The 21488-nt window shown below is 40.9% G+C and overlaps 3 protein-coding genes across 4 annotated transcripts; 1 reads left to right on the forward strand and 2 right to left on the reverse strand.

The window, feature by feature from the left end:
• Nucleotides 1-2190: 2190 nt before the first annotated feature.
• On the reverse strand, nt 2191-12273 carry LOC306960320 (solute carrier family 13 member 2-like; the record flags this gene model as incomplete). The annotated part of the gene is made up of 14 exons (XM_079552735.1): nt 2191-2319; nt 2520-2657; nt 2738-2899; nt 4655-4770; nt 7988-8082; nt 8324-8533; nt 8607-8729; nt 8838-9009; nt 9650-9706; nt 9775-10028; nt 10575-10711; nt 10812-10940; nt 11471-11632; nt 12262-12273. 14 exons carry the CDS (start codon nt 12271-12273, stop codon nt 2191-2193), a joined length of 1896 nt encoding a protein of 631 aa, XP_079408861.1.
• A 195-nt stretch (nt 12274-12468) lies between these two features.
• slc46a1 (solute carrier family 46 member 1) lies at nt 12469-16072 on the forward strand. Its single transcript, XM_079555794.1, has 6 exons — nt 12469-12892; nt 13344-13735; nt 13887-14359; nt 15472-15555; nt 15637-15793; nt 15997-16072. Exons 1-6 carry the CDS (start codon nt 12584-12586, stop codon nt 16061-16063), a joined length of 1482 nt encoding a protein of 493 aa, XP_079411920.1. The 5' UTR covers nt 12469-12583; the 3' UTR covers nt 16064-16072.
• Nucleotides 16073-16872: 800 nt separating this feature from the next.
• Nucleotides 16873-21427, reverse strand: sarm1 (sterile alpha and TIR motif containing 1). 2 transcript variants are annotated; one of them, XM_079577832.1, is made up of 9 exons: nt 21317-21427; nt 20486-21231; nt 19743-20361; nt 19454-19666; nt 19288-19379; nt 18892-19218; nt 18334-18523; nt 17878-17999; nt 16873-17652 (listed from the first exon to the last, which is right to left on the reverse strand). In XM_079577832.1, exons 2-9 carry the CDS (start codon nt 20944-20946, stop codon nt 17541-17543), a joined length of 2136 nt encoding a protein of 711 aa, XP_079433958.1. In that variant the 5' UTR covers nt 20947-21231; nt 21317-21427; the 3' UTR covers nt 16873-17540. The 2 variants fall into 2 exon arrangements, with proteins under 2 accessions (XP_079433958.1, XP_079433957.1); XM_079577831.1 differs by having other exon boundaries at nt 20486-21423.
• Nucleotides 21428-21488: the final 61 nt, after the last annotated feature.

Consider the following 21488-nt stretch of genomic DNA (forward strand, 5'->3'; position numbering starts at 1 on the left):
TAGATCCATAATCATCATGTCTAAGAGGGAAACTCTTAGACATGAAACTACCAAACAAGTAGCTGCTTATCTGTGTGCTTATCTGGTGTTTGTCATTTTGTATCATTCTTAAAACAAGTGGTCAATTCGACCAAAGGATAAACAAACTGTGTTTACATGAGTGTTGTTCAAGATTGGATGATAAATGTACAGAAACATAAACTAAAGACAATTGCATGTCTGGTTAATAACAGTGATTTATGAGAGCTGTTTAAGTTGAAGATTTTTATCCCCTGAGGATTAAATACTAAATATTTGAGTTTTTGGCACAGACAAAGTTCTATAAATTCAATCCTATCCTGTGAAAGCTTTGTAATAAAACTGTAGGTGACTTCTTTTAGTGTGGTTTGCAGTCGGAAACAACAAAATAATGGGATCAATGTCTTGCAGAGGAACTACACAGTGTGCGTTAAACCTGTAGTACAACATTCCAAGTCGTAGATTCTTAAATCATTCTTTGAAAAGGACAACAATAAGAAGGCAAGCAAAGACAACACAAGAGATGGCATGGCTTACCTGTGACAGCGGTCCATCAAGCAGCGACTGAATGATTCATAGCTCTTTTCTCTGGAAACTACGGTTGTTTTTTACTGGAGAAACAGTGGCCAGATTAAAAAAAAAATCATTTTAGATATTTTACCTTTGGCCTTTTTGCTTTGCAGCTCTGAAATCCTTTCTGCTTCCTGTCATCACAGAAGAATACCCTGACATGACCTTGAACCAAAAAGTTCAATAAAATATTCTTGTAATAGGCTATCCTTGGTTTCCGTAATTTGATATGTTCCCATCATCCCCCCCATTTTAAACAGGATTTGTATTTGAGCATTGATCCAATTCCATGGTCATTTGATGTACAGTAAACGCCTTTATTGTATTATCATGCTCTCACATAATATACAAAATCCAAAAACTCCATTATTTAGGCAGAAACAGAGGTAGACAAGCCAGTACATAAAATCCCAAGTGCATAATATACAGTAGAAGGTAAGTATCTAAGGACCATGGTCTGGGAAAAGGAAGCCTGCCAGTTCCATCCTCACACAACACATACTGCAGTTGTGTCCATGGGCAGGACACTGTTTGCTTCCCTGTGTTGTTTTTTCTGTGGGACGTCTGCTTGTCCTCTCTGGGTGATCCAGTTTCAAAGCAAGAACATGTTCAGCAGATATTTGCTTGTATTTAAGGTGAGACACTGGAGGTGAGTTTTAAATTTGAAGAGATCAATTTGAAACGCTTGCTGTAGATTACTGGCTTGAATAAATATGAAGGGGGAAATTTACTGCACATTTTCTGTCTCTTTATGTTTTCATATAAAAAAAAAAAAGGCCTTTAATGACTAAAATGCCCCAAATTTCCCACATTTTCTGTGACGAAATCTGAGTAATGGATCGAGCCAGGTTTAAATGTACGGTTTTATTTTGTTGATAATAGTTACAACTTTTTCAGAGGGGAATTGGGATATTTTGTGTAGTTTTAAAATAAGCTGAAAAAATTGAAATTTCATCTTGTTTGTTGAAATTCAAAACTCAATAAATCAAGCTAGGAACTAGAGTTTGTTTTGAGAAAATGGCCATTAAAATTACAATTTCCCAAATAAATCTACCGTGAAACTGTGCAATAATATTAACATGTTATTGTGAAGAGTAGGTATTTATTTGTTTAACAGGTGAAAGTTTATGTTAAAAGACCAATGTGGCCCAAAACCTGAAAACAATGAGTTTTCCTGCAGGGTCGCCCTTACATTAAAAAAATACAATAAATCAAAAACACCACAAACGGTCAGCAGGATACCCCAGGACTCTGACATAGTATATTATAAATTGGATTGGGCTCACTAGATCAGATGACCACAAAACTATTGAAATACATCATACATTACTTGCACAAAACGTCCGATGTAGGAGTTTAAAGCTGAAACCACATTTAAGTCCGAGTTAATTGTTCTGCGTGATTTTCTAATTGGAATAGTTGTTTCACAATTATAAATGAAGATTAGGTCACAACAAAAACTTGAGGTTAAGGCACAGTCTTCACAAACAGCAGCCACAAATTCCCAACATTACAGTCCCGTTTGCATTTGTTCAGACTTCTCAAAATGTATAAATAGCCTAAAAACTAGTATTAGTGCTCCTGTCCCGCACCAGTTCATGATCAAGGCTTCACAGTGACATTAGCCCACTCTGGAAATGTGTCGAGGTCAAACATTGCCACACCCCAAGTATTTATGGCAAGATTTATAGTTAACACTCCAATAATATTCAGCATGGATCCAGCCTTGACCTGAAAGGGAGAATGCATAGGGTCACTGTCGAAGCGTACAGTGGGTTCAGAAATACCACTTCTATGAACAATAAATGAGTGATTGGATTTAAGGATTATTTTTAAGCTGCTTACATTGTAATTTTTATGAGCCAATGTTTCCAGAGATGGTAAACACAGCCCTTTGTGCTTGAGTCCCAGTGTTGGGTGTCAGGTCTTACCATGTCCATGACTTTGAGGTTACCAAAGGAGAAGGCGATGGCGTTGGGGGGCGTGGCCACAGGCAGCATGAAGGCCAGGTTGGAAGCAAAGGTGCATGGGATCATCACATACATCGGGTGGATTTTGATTGCTACAGCCTGGAAAATGCATTAAAATAAAAATAAAAAGTAATTCAGTGACAAAGCCATGTGTCGGTGTTGATTGTTTTTGTTTTTACCATTGAGGCTAGAATGGGCAGAAACAGTGTCGTGGTGGCCGTGTTACTGGAGCATTCTGTGAAGAGGGCCACGAGTAAACACAGCAGGATTGAAATGGCAAACGGCGGGATATTCTGCAGAGGGATCAGAGTGTCCCCCAGCCATGCAGACAGTCCAGATTTCTTCAAAAAAGAAACAACTATTAGACCAGGTCATTTTAACAACAATAATGCACTTTACAAGCCAGAGTTGACTAGTTCCCACTGTTCCCAATCTATATCATTTGCCCCTCCAACCACCATTCACTCACTCATATGCCACTTTCATACAAGCAAAGCGGGTACAGTGTCTTGCCCAAGGACACGTCAGTCTGCGCCAGTGGTAGCCAGGATTCAAACCACCAACCTTTAAAATATAAGGTGAATAAGGATTCCATCTGTTCCATTCTCACACCACATTTTAATATACAGTATGACAGCAATTGGCAGAGTTGATAGAGTAGCCAAAATATCCATCCATCCATCCATTTTCTTCCGCTTTATCCGGGGCCGGGTCGCGGGGGCAGCAGTCTCAGCAGAGATGCCCAAACTTCCCGATCCACACACACCTCCTCCAGCTGTTCTGGGGGGACCCCGAGGCGACACCAGGCCAGCTCGGAGACATAGTCCCACCACCGTGTCCTGGGTCTTCCATGAGGCCTTGTCCCACTAGGACATGCCTGGAACACCTCCAGCGGGAGGCGACCAGGAGGCATCCGGAACAGATGCCCTAGCCACCTCAGCTGACTCCTTTTGACGTGAAGGAGCAGCGACTCTACTCCGAGCTCCTCCCGAGTAACTGAGCTCCTCACCCGATCTCGAAGGGTGCGCCCAGCCACCCTGCGAAGGAAACTCATTTCGGCCGCTTGTATTCGCGATCTTGTCCTTTCTTCTACTCTTATGGACGTAGCCAAAATATTTACTCAAATAAGAGTAACGTTACTTAACCTCTTCATCCCCGCCTGAACTGAGCACATTTTCTCCAAAATTTTCTTTACCCAAATCTAAAAGTTTGCCTCATTTGAAAGGTTAAGATCTACCAAAGTGATCACGTTGCCGTCGTGTTTTTGTCACCTTTTTGTTTAGTTTTCTTCCTTTCTTCTTTCCTTGTTTTCGTTGCTAGATTGATGTTTTTTTTAATAAGCTTTTAGGTCAGGCAGAGGGTAAGAGGTTAAAAGAAGAAGAAGAAGAAGAAGAAGAAGAAGAAGAAGAAGAAGAAGAAGAAGAAGAAGAAGAAGAAGAAGAAGAAGAAGAAGAAGAAGAAGAAGAAGAAGAAGAAGAAGAAGAAGAAGAAGAAGAAGAAGAAGAAGAAGAAGAAGAAGAAGAAGAAGAAGAAGAAGAACTTTTATTCATATAGCACCTTTCAAAGAGCGCTTTACATGAGCCAATTTATCATTCACTCCACACGCAGTGATGTTCAGTTTCCCCCTAATCATTTTACTCAAGTTTAAGTTAAAAAGTACTTGGAGAAAATGTTACTTGTGTACTGAGTAACTGAGTGTCAGTTTCAGACATAAATGATCACAAACAATGATCATCTTGTAATCATATGAAAATACTAAGATTTCCAAAGAAAATACCATGAATGTATGTATTTAAATATGTTTCTGAAGAAAAAGGGATACAAAGCACAAACTACACATATTTTAGGTCGATATGAAACTTTAAAATGTTCTCACAGTGGCACAAGTAACTATTCTTTTACTCAAGGGTAAATATGCTTCATTACAATATTATTCCAGTAGACAAAGCCACTTGAGTAATAGTACTGTAAAGTAAAACGTACTGAAAAGATATAATTACTCTAAATAAGTATAATTTCTTTAAAAAGTTACTCAAGTACTTGTACTCGAGTAAGTGTAACTGAGTACTACCCGCCTCTGGTAATTGAGTGATTACCTCACTGCCGTGTGCCAGTGCAAAGCCTCCTCCCAGAAGCAGAAGTGTGTTCCAGGGCAACTTCTGATGGACTATGCTCCAACTGAGCAATGGAGGTGGAGCTTCTACAGAGTCCCCTATTAAACAAGATAGAGATATTTATTCACTGTAAACTCTTCAGATAATGTCCTCAAATGGCATTGAAATGTTAACAACAAAGGACTTGGTTCGATTACTGATCTTCAAAGCAGGCTCCTGATGATGCACTCTGTTACTCATTAACTCCAGTGAAATATTGGTGGTAATGTATGTGGCATCTTGCCATACTGCACAAGCAAGCTTTCCAAGAACCAATTATCACAAACAGTCACTAAACAATAAAGTGCGTGGGTCGAATTTTTTGGTTGTATTTATTTGTTTTGGCAAACTCTAGCTATGTTCCAAAATGTGACCGTTTATTTTGTTGTTTTGTGACTAAGATTGATGTATTCACAGTTAACAAGATGTCAAGTTAAATCAACTTGCCTTTAATTTTGTAGTGTCAGTTTAAACGTTAAACCAGGGAGGGGGCACGTGTCATGTTAATCAGCCTTACCAGGAAAATACATGGTTTCTGAAGGTCTGTACTAAGGTCAGGGGTCAACCTTTTTTACCCAGTGAGCTGCTTTTATGCAACAAACCCATCACAGAGCTACTTATGCTTTGAAGTTACTTGTGTAACTATGCAACTTAAAGGAGTTCACCCTGGAGAGTTAGGTTAGATATTTCTACAGAATTTAACTTTATTCACCTAATTGGTTTGCAGATTATTTTCAAAACAAAATGAAATATGTGATCAAGCGCGTGAAGTAATGTAGAAAGCTTTGGGCAGCTCCCAAGATACTGGTAGGAGATCCCAGAGTTAGGTAAAATTACTTATTCATGAGACAAGTTGACTGAACTCACAATTGAGTTTCTAAATTCTGCACAACTGAACTTTAACCTCAAAGTCAGGAGCATGAACTTGTCTAAAGGGAGTTAGATAAGAGTAGTTCAGCAGGTTCAAGAGTCACAACATGTTATGAGCCTTTATGCAAATCTGCCTATCTTTGAGTCATTTTGGCATAAATCCCTCATAACCCTGTAACCCTCCTGTTGAGACGCTACAAAACAGAGGTGGCCAATAACGTCTGTAAATATGCTTAAGACCTGTACCTATGTAGAGCTTTTGAAGATCTGTTGAGAGATAATTTCCTTTAAAGCTAATATATTAATTGAGAGGCTCAATAGTAAAATGTGTGAGGTTGGTTGTGTGTTTAGTCCCGTTTAAAAGTCATATAATGCACACTGCAGAACAGTAAGTGATCATACGCAGACGCACTGTACCAGGAAGGAAGAAGGATTGTCCCTGACGTGTGCAACTAAGATTTTAAACAACAAAAATCAGGCGTATTAGTTTCACACTAAATGGACCATTTTGACACCTTATTAACCGGTGTCCATCACAGTGACACTTTTCTAAACACAAAGTAGCTCTTCATGGTTATAAAAAGAGGGCAGTGACACGTTTGCAAATACTGTAAAAGTTGGACACACTTCACTTATGTTTCCAAAGCAGAAAAAGCAAATATTGATGAAAGGAAAGTAATTTATCTAAAGACCAGATAGTGTGTGAGCGTATGTTCAGACTTGACCTCGAGGGTATCACACTTCCCGATCGTCGATGGGAGCAGATACGAAAGAACTGAATCAGCAAAGTCAGCCGTGGTGTTTAAGTGACATGTGCGAAAACAAAAGCCACCTGAAGCAGTGGTGAGTGTGAGTCTGAGATAAGGAAAGGACTTTATTTGTAAAGTGCTTTTCACAGACATGGTCACAAAGCGCTTGACATGGGACAATATATGTTGACTCTACACTCGGTTAATATTCATGGAAGCCTGACTGCCAATCTGCGCCGTCTGTAACCTATACAGTACTGTATGAATACTAATGTACTATATCAATTGGACTAGAGTCAGAAGATCTACGTTCAACTCGAGGAGCGGAGAACAGATAAAAGGAGACTGAACCATGAATTAAGACGTAATAATAGGTACCTTATATTATTATTGTGCAACAGACAATACACACAAATAAGTCGTAGTAAATAAGCGAATGCCCATTCGATAATAAATATTTACAAAAAAAGTTATGTACAATCAGCAAATAATTCCTTCAAACCCCTGCGTAATGAAGGCGCAATTGGAAACGCAAATAGTCCTGGGTTTCCCTTGTCCGGGATGTAGAGTTCGGGAAAGGGCCCACAGCCCCAGTACCGTCCAGAGGGCTATTGTCCAATGTGAGTGAGTGAATGAGGAGGGGACGGATTGAGTGCGTATACGGGCTGTGGACTCGCAAGGGAACTCGGAAGAAAGAAAGATGGGTGGCTGCCAACAGGAGCCTCCTACCGGCCTGACCAACAGAGTAACAAACCACTCACTCTCACATACACCCTATTGTACATGTTTTTAGTGGTAGGGGAAACCGGAGCACCCACAGGGGGAACATGCAAACTCCACACAGAAAGGCCCCGTCCAGGGGAATCAACCCGGTAAATTCTTGCTGTGAGGAATGAGTGCTAACCACTGCACCGCCATCCCGCCCCAAGACTGCACAATAAATTAAAATCAAATCGAAATCATAATTTGAATGGTTGCAATAAACAAATACAGAGACTGCGATTATGTAGGCAGTACAATATCTGTCTATATCTGGCTAATCCTGTAGTTCAGTTCTCTACAAACATGTGAAGAAATGCATGTGATTCATATGATCGTGTTCCAGGGATGTGTTTTAAATCTTGCTTAGAGTGTCCATAGTGTAAATCTAGCCACAGTTATAATAATTGTATGATTTTTGTTAAAACTGTGCTGCCTTGGTGCAAGCTCTCAGTCATCCAGAGGTTTTCCGACAAAAAATAAACGTTTCATTAGTTAGTCGACAAAAGGTTACACCTGTATGTGGATTCAGAAAGTATAAAGACTCCTTTAACTTATTTCTATTCTATTACGTAGCAATCAGCTCAAGATCATTTTTATTGTCAAAATTCAACACTGATAATTAAGTTTTGTATTCAGTTAAATATTACAAATATTTAAAAAAAGAAATAAAATCTTGAATTTCACACTGACAAAAGTGATCAGGCCCAATAACGTTGTTACCTTCATAACCATCATCTTTTTATAAAAGCCTGGTTATAGAAATGAAAAAAAAAAATAATAATATCAGCATAATCAGAAATGATAATGAATAAAGGGTTACGAGGGACATTATTTATGATTAATATAAAAGAATATAAAATGTGGCATATGATTCACACAAAAAATATCCCCTCACCGTTTGACGACCTGCACAAGCATGATGGTAAACTGGACGGGATGCAGAAGAACAGTGAAGACATCAATATAGCCACTGTACCATCTGTGACGTACCTGACAAAATACAAAAACAAGGCCCCAAGCATATTATTAAACCAACACTACACTTCAGGCTCCAACTGAATTTGTGAACGGATCTAGCAGAAAAGTCAACATTGTTACAGTCTCAACATCAGGAGCTCTGGCAAATTGGCTGGTTTTCCCTATTACAGCTATACTGTCTAGGAAAGCCCATGTGTCCCCAAAGAAAATAATGCGCTTAGGAACAGCACATTCAAACATTCTCTGCACTCACTTTTTGTGCTGGTTAAAGAGGACAGTGGCCCAGCCGGGTATGAAGCCCGGGTCCCTGGTGAACCACAGCAGAACCAGCAGAGTGAAGATCAACAACACACAGGCCTCAGCAAAGCTCATCCGGCCCAGCTTCTTGTGCTCATCTTTTATCACCTGGTAATCCTCTTTCCGATCGCTGCGCTTCGAGCAACAACCGAATGACTCTTTAAAGCTGTGAATGTATGAAATTATTGTATAAAACCAGTCAAGTAAGTGCTAAAATTTAATGAAGGGGATGCGCTTACTTGAAGCCCACAAATAAACACTGCAGCCACAGCCATGACAGCACCAGTGTCAGGATCATGTTGGGAAAAGAGAAGCCAAACCAGCTCGCATAATTGATGATGCCCCCATTGTTTGGAAAGAGCCTGTTAAAACAGATTGCAACAACAAACTAAATGAGAGGTTAAATGATTTTCACAGCCATGCTTTATTTACAGGCCTGTCCCGCCCTGTCTGTGTGAGTGTGGTCATACTCATCGATCTGGCCCTTCAGGATTACATTGGGAGTTGTGCCAGTCAGTGTGGCAGTTCCTCCAATACTGGCAGAGTAACAGATGCCCAGACTCATGCCTTTAGACAGTCTGGAATACTTCTGTTCTCTCTGCACCCTGCGCTGCTCAGCCTCAGCTCTCTTGGCACAACAATCTGATAGAAAGACAAATGTTTCAGCTGGAGCAACAAAAACAAGTCACTAAAGGTTGGCAACAGTGTAGACTGTAAATGTATCAGCGGCATGTCTTACAAAGCTTCATAACCCACAGCCAAGTGTTTTAACCCGTTACTTGCCGTCCCCCTGATCAGGGAGTGTGGGTTATATTAGGTTGCTGGTCAGGGTTAGGATTAGGAACGGCAACTGTGATGTAAATTGTGTTATACCCATATACGTATATCTTACACATAGTTTTAGAAGGTCTTGGCTTTCAAATGAAGTACACTGGCATATTGGCTGTAAACTCTCCTAACCCTAAATTGCCAGAAAACAGGTTACTCAATGTCAAGCACAATCTTGTTTTATGTCAGTATCAATATAATATGTTTTGTAACTTATTTTTTTTATGACTGCGTTAAAGACACTTGATGGGAAGCACGGCCCTTTATAGCATTTTGTGTGTTACTTAAAGCGCCCTCCACAGGCAGAAGGGAGAATCAACCATAGTAAATACAGAATACTAGATATTTTAGCCAGTGGCATGCGCTCAAAGCAGCAGGTCCATGATGAACACAGAAGCTGTTTTCCAGAGTTTACATCGTGCACAAGTGCCTCATTGCAATGAGAATTACATACAAGCATCATCTTCCCTGCAATCTCTCAGCTCTTGACTGTTTTCATGTTTTGCAGCATCTGAAACAAGACAATGGGCGCAATCATTTCATAGAGCCAGTCCCCCTCAAACACACAGACAAGCGTACCTTTACTGAAGCCATTTTCCTGGACGTCGAGTGCACTGTCAAAGTCAGTTTTCTCATCTTCCATTTGAAACGCTGGGTTCTCGTCACCGTCATTGACTGCCATCATTTCCCACTCCTTCTCCTCTGCTGTCGCCTCTGTGTCGGACAGCTGGTCGAGTACGGCCTTAGAAATGGGCAGCATCATGGCAGTAGCGGCCGAGTTACTGATCCACATGGACAAGAAGGCTGTCGTGCTCATGAACCCCACCATTAGGCTGCAAGATGAATGAATATTAGAAAGGTAAATCAGGTACATGCCAAAATGCACAATAGGGGGTGGTCACAGTTCAGTCCCTGACAAATCAAAGAGTGATGCACTATGTAGCATTTTATCTTCCAGCACATGGCATAGTAATAGTGTGGTCATCATGGTAATTACACGTTAAACAGGACACAAAAGTAGTTTAGTTCAGACTAATCTAACTTGGTGTATTAATTTACCAGGAAACATGTTGAGTGTATGTTCTTGTTATAATGTGGATAAAGGGCAGCAAATGCTATTTCCAATGTATTTCCTTATTGTTACTGTGAATAGGAACCTCTGTGTTGACAGTTAACGTATCATGAATGACTAGTAGTTTGGGGAATGTTCTCACGTTTGAGCTGCATCATTTGTTTCCAGTAAACCCCACCCCTTGAAATATCAAAATTACTTATTTTTGCAAGTTTGATCAAGAAATTGATTGAACTAAAAAGGGTGGTCATCTGCCTATTTTGATTCACCTGCCAATGGTCATAATAATGGTGTATTTTAAACTTACAGGGATGGTTTAACTCCTACAACAAGCAGAACCTGTAGAGCGATTCTCTTGTGCAGATTCCATTGCTCCACAGCGATGGCGACCACCAGCCCCCCAAAGAAAAGCATGTTGGAGTCTTTCAAGTACTGGATGCAAACCTGAACTTGGACAAAACTGAGCCAGGAAATCAAAAAATACACTACAATGCTCATTATGAACAAAGCTAGAGCCATGAAATGAGAATTTGTTAAGACGTACCTCATCTGATTCCATAATTTGCAACATGGGAAAGAGTATAACAGGCAGCAAGGCAGTAACAGCCAGAGGAATGCACTCTGTGCACCAGAACAGTGCCATCAAAATGATTGCGAAGCCACATTTTCCTGCCTGCAAAAGGGATTGGAAAATCACAGAAACAAGATGCGACCCATCGGATCCTTGTCATAAAGTTATAAAGAGCAGTTAAGGTTAGTAGTTATGACAACATTATCTTTGTGTCTATGGGGGAGTAATAACCTATAATAATGGTTCTTAAACTTTTCACATCAAGAACCATCTCATGAAATATCTGACCTTTCAAGCACCACCATATACGTATAGATCAAAGCTAGACTAGGTCCTGATTAACATAAATTAACTTTGCAATAAATTCAATTCAATACAATATTTTTTTCTTTACAAATTATTGTTTATAGTTCTTTGAGTGTGTAGAGCTCATGAATGTGCACCTCTGCTCTGATCTTTGCACTTCTTACTGGAATCCTATTTTCTCAGTTGTTAGCTGATAATATACCTTACTGTTAAATAGTTAAAAAAAAAAAAAAAAAAAAACATCAACAAATAAATACCTGTAAGTTAATTAATATTTACCCCCAGTAGGGGGTGTTCAAAGAAATGTTGCTTGTATCTGTTCTTACCGGAGTGGGTATGAGCAGTGGTAAAGGCAGTAGCAGAAGAGGTGTCAGGACTATTATAATGTAATTCCTATATTTCCACAAAACATGTAACGATGCACAACAGCCAGCCATGTTCCAAGGGACACTTAACGCATCTGAAGTGTTGGCCCTCTGGCAGCTGCACTATCTCAGACAGTAAAGACATAGATAGCATAAATCACCATTCCATAGATTAACAATTAACTCAACATGAGCAGCCTTCTGAAAGCTGTTTTAAATGAGTAAGGCACAATACAGTATATTGCCCAATTATCTTTATTGCAGGTGAAGTATATTAGCCATTGAAGCCATAAGATATAAGGTCAATAAGGTTGTCCATTTGACTGAGATTGACTTAGCTTTGCAGCTGTCTGGCTACTATTGGCACTAAAATATCTTCATATCTATTTATACTATTCTATCGTTATTTGAAAACATATTTATCTTTGTTCTTTGATTGCATATTTTTTTTACTATTTGCACCTTACTAAGAGCGCCTGTAGAAAGGGAATTTCACCACGGTGAGATCAATAAAGTCTAATCATATCTTATCTTAAGATTTAATGAGACTTGGATGTCACAGTGCCATGACATTCAAAACATTCTTGGGAGGCCAATGATAAACAGTCGCCTGACCAGTTGTACTCTTTTGGAAAAGAGAGTCTTGGTTGTCCAGCCTTTGTTATTGTGGCTTGATGTATAAAAAGGCAATCTAAATGTGGTTTAAAAGCCATAGTTGTAGTCTACGGGGAAATAACATTTGGTGAGTCTACCCAACAGAACATTATCTGTCTGTAATTGAAAAAAAAAAAAGAAAAAGGATTCCCTTAGTCTGGATATGTGCGGCTGTGAGTGCAGTGTGAGTTGTAATAAATCCAGTAGGGGGCAGTCTACTTACACACAGACTTACTTCCGAAACAGAAAAGGCTACAACTACAGGAGAGCCAGTAAAACTTGCTACTCACACCTGACAATGTAGCCGACAGAGTCAGACGAGAAGTAAACACAGTATATTTGAGTTGCGCTGTTGTTAAACAGGTTACTGACCAGCTGAGAAGAGAAGGCGTTTGTGAAGTAGTTTCTTATAGTTTCACTATGGACGAGCGTGACACCGTCGCAATCCTGGACCACGTCCTCGCTCCAGCAGCCGATGATGATGAGGACCCTTCCTCGGTGACCTGCGCTCAAACAGAAGAAGAGTCTGCGCGCGCTTTAAAGCCTCCGTTTTCGTGCTTGAAGCCAGTTACTGTGGAGCCTGTGATCTTTCTCTCCACGTTTTCTATAGCATTACAGGGGCCATTGTTCACTCAGTATTTGTGGGACAGAATCAGTGAAGACGTTGGATACAATGGCTCCAAAAGTTCAGAGTGCAACACCTCTCAGCCCGTGGACCCGCTGCAAAGGGTGAGGCTCATTGAAAACAAAAACAGATGTTTCAGTATGTGGACTGTCCCAAAATCTCTGTTCCGCTTTAAAGGAAGTAGGACAGACTGTCAGAAAGGAAGAGCTGTAGAAAATGTCTAGCTAAACAAAAAAAAGTTGCCTTCATGTTATAACCTGTTATTATAGTGCTGTGGTTACTTTTCGCTGCCTCATAAACTATTTCAGAAGTATCGCTTCATTGCATTTTTCACCTTGTACCATCTCATAGATATTAGTCTAAAAATTGTAATAAATCATGTCTAAACTGGATTAAACAATGTCTAAACCAGAAACACCCTACTTAATTGCACTACTAAAACACATATTAAATTATGTCTAATTAAAGTGTAGGTATATGTGTTATAGTGAAATAATGATATGCCTATTAATAGAATTGTTATTGCATTAAGTCCATCCATTGTTTTGTTTTTAGGAGGTGGAGACACTGACAGCTCACTGGAATCTTTACATCAATCTAGCGGGACTTTCTCTGGGCCTGTTAGTGGTGCCATTCCTGGGCTCCTGGAGTGACAAGGCTGGGCGCCGGCCGCTCCTCATCATCCCAAACCTGGGTCTGGCTCTAGAGACAGTAGTTTACCTCGTGGTCATGTACACGAGGCTGCCAGTGGGTTACTTTTTACTGGGCAGAATGCTCAGTGGCATCTCAGGTGATTTCAACTGCATATTGGCGAGTAGTTTTGCATATATAGCTGATATAAGTGACAGGAGATCCCGTACTTTAAGAGTGGCAATCTTGGAAGCTTGTTTGGGATTGTCTGGGATGCTGGCAAGCATTATTGGAGGCCAGTGGAAGCGGACACAAGGGTAAATATAAACAGAATTTGTTTATTTCATTAATTCAAACAATTGTCACCTACCACACAACTATCAAAAGTGAGACAGTTAAGCATAACCAATTACATGACAAACAAAATAAATTACTGGATATTTTCTTAAAAATATTTTGTTCATGTAGGTACATCAATCCATGCTGGCTGGTCCTGGCCACGAGACTGGCCTCAGCACTGTACAGCTACTTGTTTGTTTGTGAATCAGTGCGTATAGACCCCTCCGTCAGGCTCTTCAGCACCCACCATCACAAAGCTCTGTGGAAACTGTTCTCCACTGGGGGGAGTCAAAGCACTGGCAGCTTTCACAAATACAAGTTATGGCTTTATACCTTGTGCTTCTTTTTGGTGGTGGGTGTTCACACGGGCTGCAGGGATCTGTATGTTTTGTTCGTGTTGAGCTCTCCGCTGTGCTGGGGGCCGGAGCTCATCGGATATGGATCGGCAGCTCTGCACCTGTGCTACTTGAGCAGTCTGCTGGGGCTGAAGGTCATGACTCGCTGCCTGGCGGACTCCTGGGTGGCTCTTGTGGGTCTGCTGTCCAACATCGCAGGCTTGTTGGTCTTCTCTGCTGCAAACACCACGGCGCTGATGTTCACAGGTACATGCGTACTCATTTGCTGCTCAACATAATGTCACGTTTTAGACCAGTGGTTCTCAATTGACACAGGTTTGGGGCTAGGGCAGGGTACTGTTATGTTTTCATATGCTGGTACTTTGACGGTACATGATTTACGATCCAGATGCCTGAACGATACTTTTTTCCAATACTTACATGAAAATATGTGTCTTCTAGAACCAGAAAACAGAACAGTAATGTTAATTTATTCCATAATAGACCATTACTTTGAAATTTCTATCATTTGAGCTGAACAACCAAGTAACTTACTTCAATGCTGTCCCTGAACTAACAGGCATCAAAACTTGGTCTCTTAAGATATAATTTCTTTTTTTCAGTCTCTGCTTTCGATTCTTTTATTTTTCTGATACCAGTAGTACCTACATTTTTTTTTTCAACTCCATACTGGTATCGTTTAACATTACCCAGCCCTATTTGGGATATTATCAACTTTTAAAGTGGACATACAGTAACATCCATATGGGGCTTTTAAACATTATTTTGGGTGCCCCAGAACTGATATTTTACATTTTACAATTTGAAATAATGTCTTAGTAAGAATTAAATAGTAACAGTTGTAGCTGGTGAAGACTTTGACTGGGGCTCCTTCTACTGGTAGCTTTAGAAGGAGTAATAACTTATTAAAAAACTAACTTACAGTTTCATTTACGCCGTGGTTTACCGCTTCGTCACAGATAAACACACTTTGAGCGCACCATTATGGACTTAAATAAAGTACATAACAACGTGCTGAAACAGAAATAGCCAAATTGTCAACTTAATATGTGAAAAAAATGTTTAACCTTTGTAATATTAAGTAATGTCAACATTTAGTATGTATTTGTTGCAGAATTTATATGTATATCTCATATTTGGGAAATGGTACTGCAACACACTTTTGGGTCTCGACCTAGAAGATGAGCACTACTGTTTTAGACTGTAGTTCTTCTGACTCTATTCACACATCTTTTTGGAGACCCACTTAAAAGGAGGTGCACAAAAATATTTCCTGTGTTGTCAGTGTTGTCAGGTGCTGTTTAAATATGTGATTTATTTTTAGGCTTTTTAGCTAATGTGTTTTTATAACTCACCAGGTTACGGTCTGTTGCTCTTCTTTGTGACGACAACTCCAGTGATTAGGTCAAAGTTGTCCAAGTTGGTAGATCCAACAGAACAAGGTGGGTCACACTAATATAACAATTAATTTCATACATTATATGTATTTTTTTTTTTTGACATTTTCCTTTGTTTGTATCCAGGGGGTTTGTTTGCTTCTATAGCCTGTGTGGAGAGTTTGTGTTCTATGGTCGGGTACAGTGTCTTCAACTCCCTCTACCCAGCCACTTTGCACTTTATGAAGGGATTTCCTTTCCTTTTGGGGGCCATCATATTGCTACTGCCTTCTGGTATCATCTGGTAAGGCTACATTTTTATTTATTGATAAAACAGGAAATGCCATTCACTGCACTTTTGACCCAATAAGTACTTTGTGAACTATTGCAAACTGTTGTCCATTTTTATGAAAATGTGTACAATTTGTCAGGAACAGTGCCTTGTAACTTAAGATGCATAAGGCAATAGGGAAGTTCTAATATTAATAGTCTCATTTGTTGATGTAGGACCCTCTGGTGTTTGGATGGAAGACACGAGCGGCAACTTGACACAAAACGAGAGAATGAGGATTGAGTACTTCAACTCCTCATTGAAGTACATACGTGATATGAAGAATCAATCCATTTTTTTTTTTTTTTTTACACAGAATTGCTGATTCTAGCCTGCACTGTTACCCCATAGTGCCATTCACTCTGTGGCAAGCAAGTGACTCTGTCTTGCATCAAGGGCTCAGTTCCTGTGTTTTGTGAGTAAATGATATCGATCTAAATAACTGGCCTGGCAAACCCCTCCTTCACCGCAAAAACCAGATAGTCCCTCAGTGCAGGGCCTCATGGCACATGCACAGAGGGGTCAGGTCCTTGATGCATAACGAGGGAGTAAAAGCTGCATGATACGGGGTAAATCTCTCAAAGGGAAAATTAGAGGTTAAGTGGTTTAATATGGGGTCACTAAACCTGCTAACCTCAAAACACTGTGAATTTGATCAAAGCCAGTTAACCGACATGTGCCATATGTGGTATATCAGGTGTGTGTGGCAATTCAAGAATGATGTTATTTATCATATTAAACGTACGGTAAATAAAATACAACATTGTCAAAGCATTGAGTATTGATACTTTATTTTACATTGAAACCAAAAATGATCTTTGGATACTTGAACTGTATGTTTACACAAGTCTTAAATCCACACCTTTGTAGCTGCTGTGTTATTTGTACTGTGATGGTTGGTTTGTTTGTTTGTTTGAAAATAACATAGTTGGCTTACAATATACTTTCACTTGCAAAGCGGGTACATTTATTTGTTTTATAAGTAAAGGCCTTTGTACAATAAATTAATGTTTGAGCAGAGTATTGAGTATTATTTGTGGCTGGCACTCGTTTGGTCGTAAGAGCTGCAGCTGAACCATTTCTCCGACTAACAAAAATATACATTAATACAACAATTCTGGTCAGCTGTTGCACATATTTCACTACAGCATTTGGGAATCACAAAGAAATGGTGTTATTATTGGTGCTACAGATTGCTTTGCAGTGAGTGCTGGAGGCAAATTAAATAGTTATTTTCCTGAGAACAGAAGGCTGTACCTGATTATATTTGTAATAGCTGCATAAGGGCACTAAAGGCTGATTACAGATTAAATTATACATATTGGCATTCATATTAGATGTTTATTGACTCACATACTTTATTAAGGTCAACAGTTGCTCAGACCATCCCACTTATTGTACATGCTGTTTTGATAAAAAAAAATCTTTCAGTGGTTCTCAGCTGGTGGGTCAGGTCCCAAAAGTGGAACACAGGCCCTTTTCCTAAAATCACTGTTGAAGGTCCACCTTATGCTCAGCGCTTAATGAACAGATCTCTGTGAAAAAATACTGTATTTTATATTAAAAATACTAAAACAGGGCCAAACGGAAACATGGTTTTATCATACATTGAAAAAAGTGTATTAACTTGACTGTAAAATTAAAACACCAAAGCTTTACCAGTTGAGAACCACTGCTTTGCATCTATGGTAAAACATCACATTTTGCATGTTTATCTCGCTCACTTTTTCTTTAACGATTTGCAACAGTCTGGGCCGTCGGCTTGGTCTTGGTTTCCTTTGAGAAAGCGAAGTATCTTTTCAATTGAGGCCTCCTGATATTCATGGGACCATCTGGAGGAAAGAGCACATAATCATATTATTCATAAAACATAACTGTTGGTATCAGAGAATTACAACATGGCCCTGAAACATTAAGGTAACAGTTCTGTGTAGGCTGTTTTAATCAAATTTTAAATCAATATTCACAAATCGAATATACACAGCATTTACTTTACAATATTAATTTAGTCTAACTTGATTTATTGCAGCTGGTAGATTGCGCAGTGCGTAACTCACTTGATGCCGTTGTAGTTCAGGATGGATCTCATGTCCTCAGGCAGGGAAGTTGGCTCTGGCCACTGGAAGTTATCAGTGACGGGGACAATGTTCTTCTGGCAAGTCAGAGCAGTGACTATCTCCTGTAAAAATGTTACAATAAGGTTCAGCCAATTAAGTTAAAAGCGGTTGGTCAATAGGGCTGTGAAATTAAGCATTATAGCAAGCTCAACTACAATCACCATGGGGCTTTTTTGGGGCTAGTTTTTTTTAATAATTCAGTCTTCCTGGTTTGAAGTGAATAAGAGTAAATTGTTAAGTGTTAAATGGCACCGGAGTGTGCAAATATTGACTTTTAGTTTAATCTGAGGTTTATTTAAAAGGTTTATCTTGCCAATGTTCACACGCCATATCCATAAAAGCTGTTAATTGTGTGTGTGTGTGTGTGTGGGGGGGGGGGGGGGGGTTGTCACTGACCTTGTGCACCCAGTCCTTCATGGCTGTGTCCCCCATGCACTTGTCCAGTGCATTTGCGGAAAGCACTAGGATGAAGTTGCGCGCACGTTGCACACTCTGGATGAGTTTGTCTTCAAACTTGCCGGCCTCGAGCTTCTCCACATCTATGAAAACGCTGAATCCTCGGACCTGGAGGTGCACTTTCAGAAGGCTGGTAGAAAAGACAAGCAGTACACTTTATGTTACACTTAGTGTAAGGAAACCAGTTTTGACTACTGACCATCACCAAACAACAAAAATGTATAAACTAAATCAATCAAATCAATTTAACATGTGTAGCTGGTTTTCAGGTTTCCAGAGGCCTCCATACAGTATTTACTGTATTTAGTAAAGTGTTAGTGTTTTCAAGGTGGACAAGACTTGGACTGTTGAGCTAGATGCTGCATGTGTTGCCATAGTGTCTTGTCGAGGTTAGGTGTAAGTAAAGAGGTTACGAATTTGTTTTCTATTCTTACAAATATGAGAAATATTGAATAATTTATTATCTGAATTGGACATTAAAACATTTTTGGTTCCTACCTGGCCATCTGGGAGCCCGTGGTCCTCCTATAGCTGATGAACACATCGGGCCCTGAGGGCTGGGTAGTGATGTGACTGGACATCAGAGGCCTGCGGCTCGCTGCCAGGATCTTGGCTCTGTGTACCCCGTTGTGAATGTAGCAGTCCTTCTCCAGCTGCTCGTCCGTCAGACTCTGGACACAGTTACGGTTCACCCCTGACTGCACTAGACCATAGGTGTACCGCCTGAAACGGGGGTCAACCACAGCCAGCCAGTCAGCCATGTTGTTTGGATCACAGGTGGAGTAGTTGGCGTACATTTTTAACACGTACAGATCCCTCAAAAACCTTAAGAGAAAGTTAAATACTTAAATTTGTGACTAAAATGTTATGAAAGAATATTCAGGTTATCCTCACCTCTTACGGGTGAGACTGGCTGTCATGCCAAGGTCATTAGACAGCTCCTGGTCTGTAATGTTAAGCAGTAAGTCTCCATCCACCTGCAGCTCCTACAGAAAACAATAAAATGAGTACGTTATGGGCACATTTGCACTGAATAGACACATTGGTACTTTGTAAACACCTGGAAGCGATCACAGAAGGCACTGAAGCCGATTTGCTGCAGCCACGTCTGCACTTCACATGTTTTCCAGTTGGGTACGCTTGATATTATGTGTTTCGGGACTTCCTCTCCCATCATAGTGAGTGCCCGTTTGGCAAGAGAACAAGTTGTGCCATTACTTGAATACATGACGATTCTCTTTAGGCTTTGCACAGCTCCAATCTCTTGAAATATCTAAAAAAGGCAACACATCATTGGCTCAATGAAGATAAACAACGGTATTATTGTGGAGTTAGGACAGAGCTTGTACCCGAGTATTGCGTTGTCTGGACTTGATGCTGGTCTCCACACAGAGATAGAAGGCTGCAATACATTTTCCCTCCACTCTTGTGCCATCCAACAATGGCAGTAAGTGCTGCAAATCAGAAGCAGTCCTTCCCTGCATCGAGTCTGCACTGTCCTGTAAACTCCGGGCAAAATCATCAGGATCCATAGATGCAATGAATGGCTCGACCAATTCCAACGTGCCAGATTTCACCACCTCTTTCTCTATTTCTTTGTTTGCAGCCAACACTGCCACCGCAAGGCAAGCATGGAAGCGAATGAGCTCATCCTCTTTGGAAAAGGCCAGGGGGAAAAGCCACTCGGCTGCTTGCTTTTCAATCATCAGCCGCTGGCAACGATGGCCTCCGTACATGGCACAGTTGGCCAGGGCAACTGCACAGTGTCGCAGCACAGTGGGGTCTGTGCCTCTGCACCAGAAGAGCAGTGCATCCAGAGCCCCATTTGAGATGAGCTGCACTGATGTCTCCTCAGTGTGTTTAAACATGTGCTCCAGGATCCCCGACACACTGCGGGCCAGCTGCGCATCCTCCTGCTGTCGGCTCAGGTTTAGAATGACCCCCAGCCCGAGCCTTGCAACATAATCTCTGCAAGAAAATCACAAAATATCTTGAGTTGTAACAGTGAATAGTGCTTAATATTCGTCAACATTTGAAATGCCACTAGCAAAAAGTCTGTGCAAAAGTAACTTGGACAGTGTATAAACAGTACCTGTTTTCTGAGATGAGAATTTGCTCCAGGAGTTTGGCAGACTCGTACGTGATGTCCACAGCCGGGGTTTGCTGGAGCTGCAGCAGGAGCTCCAGACCTCCATCCAGCCGTATTCTGTTGCAGATCTCCTCAGCCACCAAGCGGCCCGTGGTGGGCAGGACCCACGCCTCCTCTACCAGCTGATATATCTCAGCTATAGCTCTGCGCGTCTCATCCGGCCCATCAGAAACACAAGTGTCCCTGGACGTCTTAAGCCTCTTGATGGCGGATCGTAGGTTGGGCAGTATACTGTCTAATACCGCCTGGACGTCGGCGTTGATCCCGGGAGAAACGGCCCGGGGCTCGTTCTTCTTGCCGTGCAGTCGACTCACATAATCAGGCACATTAAGTCTGTCTGAACTAAACATTATGGACAAATGTCTGTAGAGCCTCCACAGAAAAAGCGTCAGAGAAAATATCATTTACCGGAAGAAACAAAGTATCCGTGAAGAGGGGCCTTGTAATCCTCCTGTGCCGCCCTGCGTTCAGGCCTCGGATAATAATCACCTGTGACAGCTTTCAGCAAACAGCAGTCCCTCGCTCTCCATCAAGGATGTGTCTGTCACTAAGTCTGATAAAGCATTGGTAATGACAGCAGGATGTGGTCGCTGTGCGTACACTTCAAAACAGTACAGCTGTAGCTCGCACATGCGCCTCAGCCAATAAAGAAATGTTCTTTTCTTTGTCTTCGAGAGACCTATCAAGGTCTGTCACAGAAATACAGTTTGTCATTCCTCGTCATAACTGTCTCTTAGTTGGACCAGTCGCTTTGGATCGATCACGGCCGCCTACCTGACACCGGCCCAGCAAAGGAATCCATAGGGGTGTGATGGACGGAATGGATGGGAAGAGCAGCGGCACTAGCGGCACCCCTCCTCCTCTGACCTCTCTGCATCATCAGCAACTCATCATAGCAGCGCATGCGCACTACGACCCGCCGCAGAGGCATGTAAACAAAAGAGTT

The sequence above is a fragment of the Gobius niger genome (assembly GCF_951799975.1).
Source record: "Gobius niger genome assembly, chromosome: 1".
NCBI lineage: Eukaryota > Metazoa > Chordata > Actinopteri > Gobiiformes > Gobiidae > Gobius > Gobius niger.

What these genes read in the sequence shown, in the direction of transcription:
- sarm1 (XM_079577832.1), bottom strand. Translation starts at nt 20,946, where the DNA reads ATGATATTTTCTCTGACGCTTTTTCTGTGGAGGCTCTACAGACATTTG. An exon ending in ATTCTCATCTCAGAAAACAG is followed by an intron (nt 20,362 to 20,485) that starts GTACTGTTTATA and finishes ATTTTCTTGCAG; the next exon opens with AGATTATGTTGCAAGGCTCG. An exon ending in GCCAGTCTCACCCGTAAGAG is followed by an intron (nt 19,219 to 19,287) that starts GTGAGGATAACC and finishes CTTTCTCTTAAG; the next exon opens with GTTTTTGAGGGATCTGTACG.
- slc46a1 (XM_079555794.1), top strand. Translation starts at nt 12,584, where the DNA reads ATGGACGAGCGTGACACCGTCGCAATCCTGGACCACGTCCTCGCTCCA. An exon ending in CCGTGGACCCGCTGCAAAGG is followed by an intron (nt 12,893 to 13,343) that starts GTGAGGCTCATT and finishes TTTTGTTTTTAG; the next exon opens with GAGGTGGAGACACTGACAGC. An exon ending in GGTAGATCCAACAGAACAAG is followed by an intron (nt 15,556 to 15,636) that starts GTGGGTCACACT and finishes GTTTGTATCCAG; the next exon opens with GGGGTTTGTTTGCTTCTATA.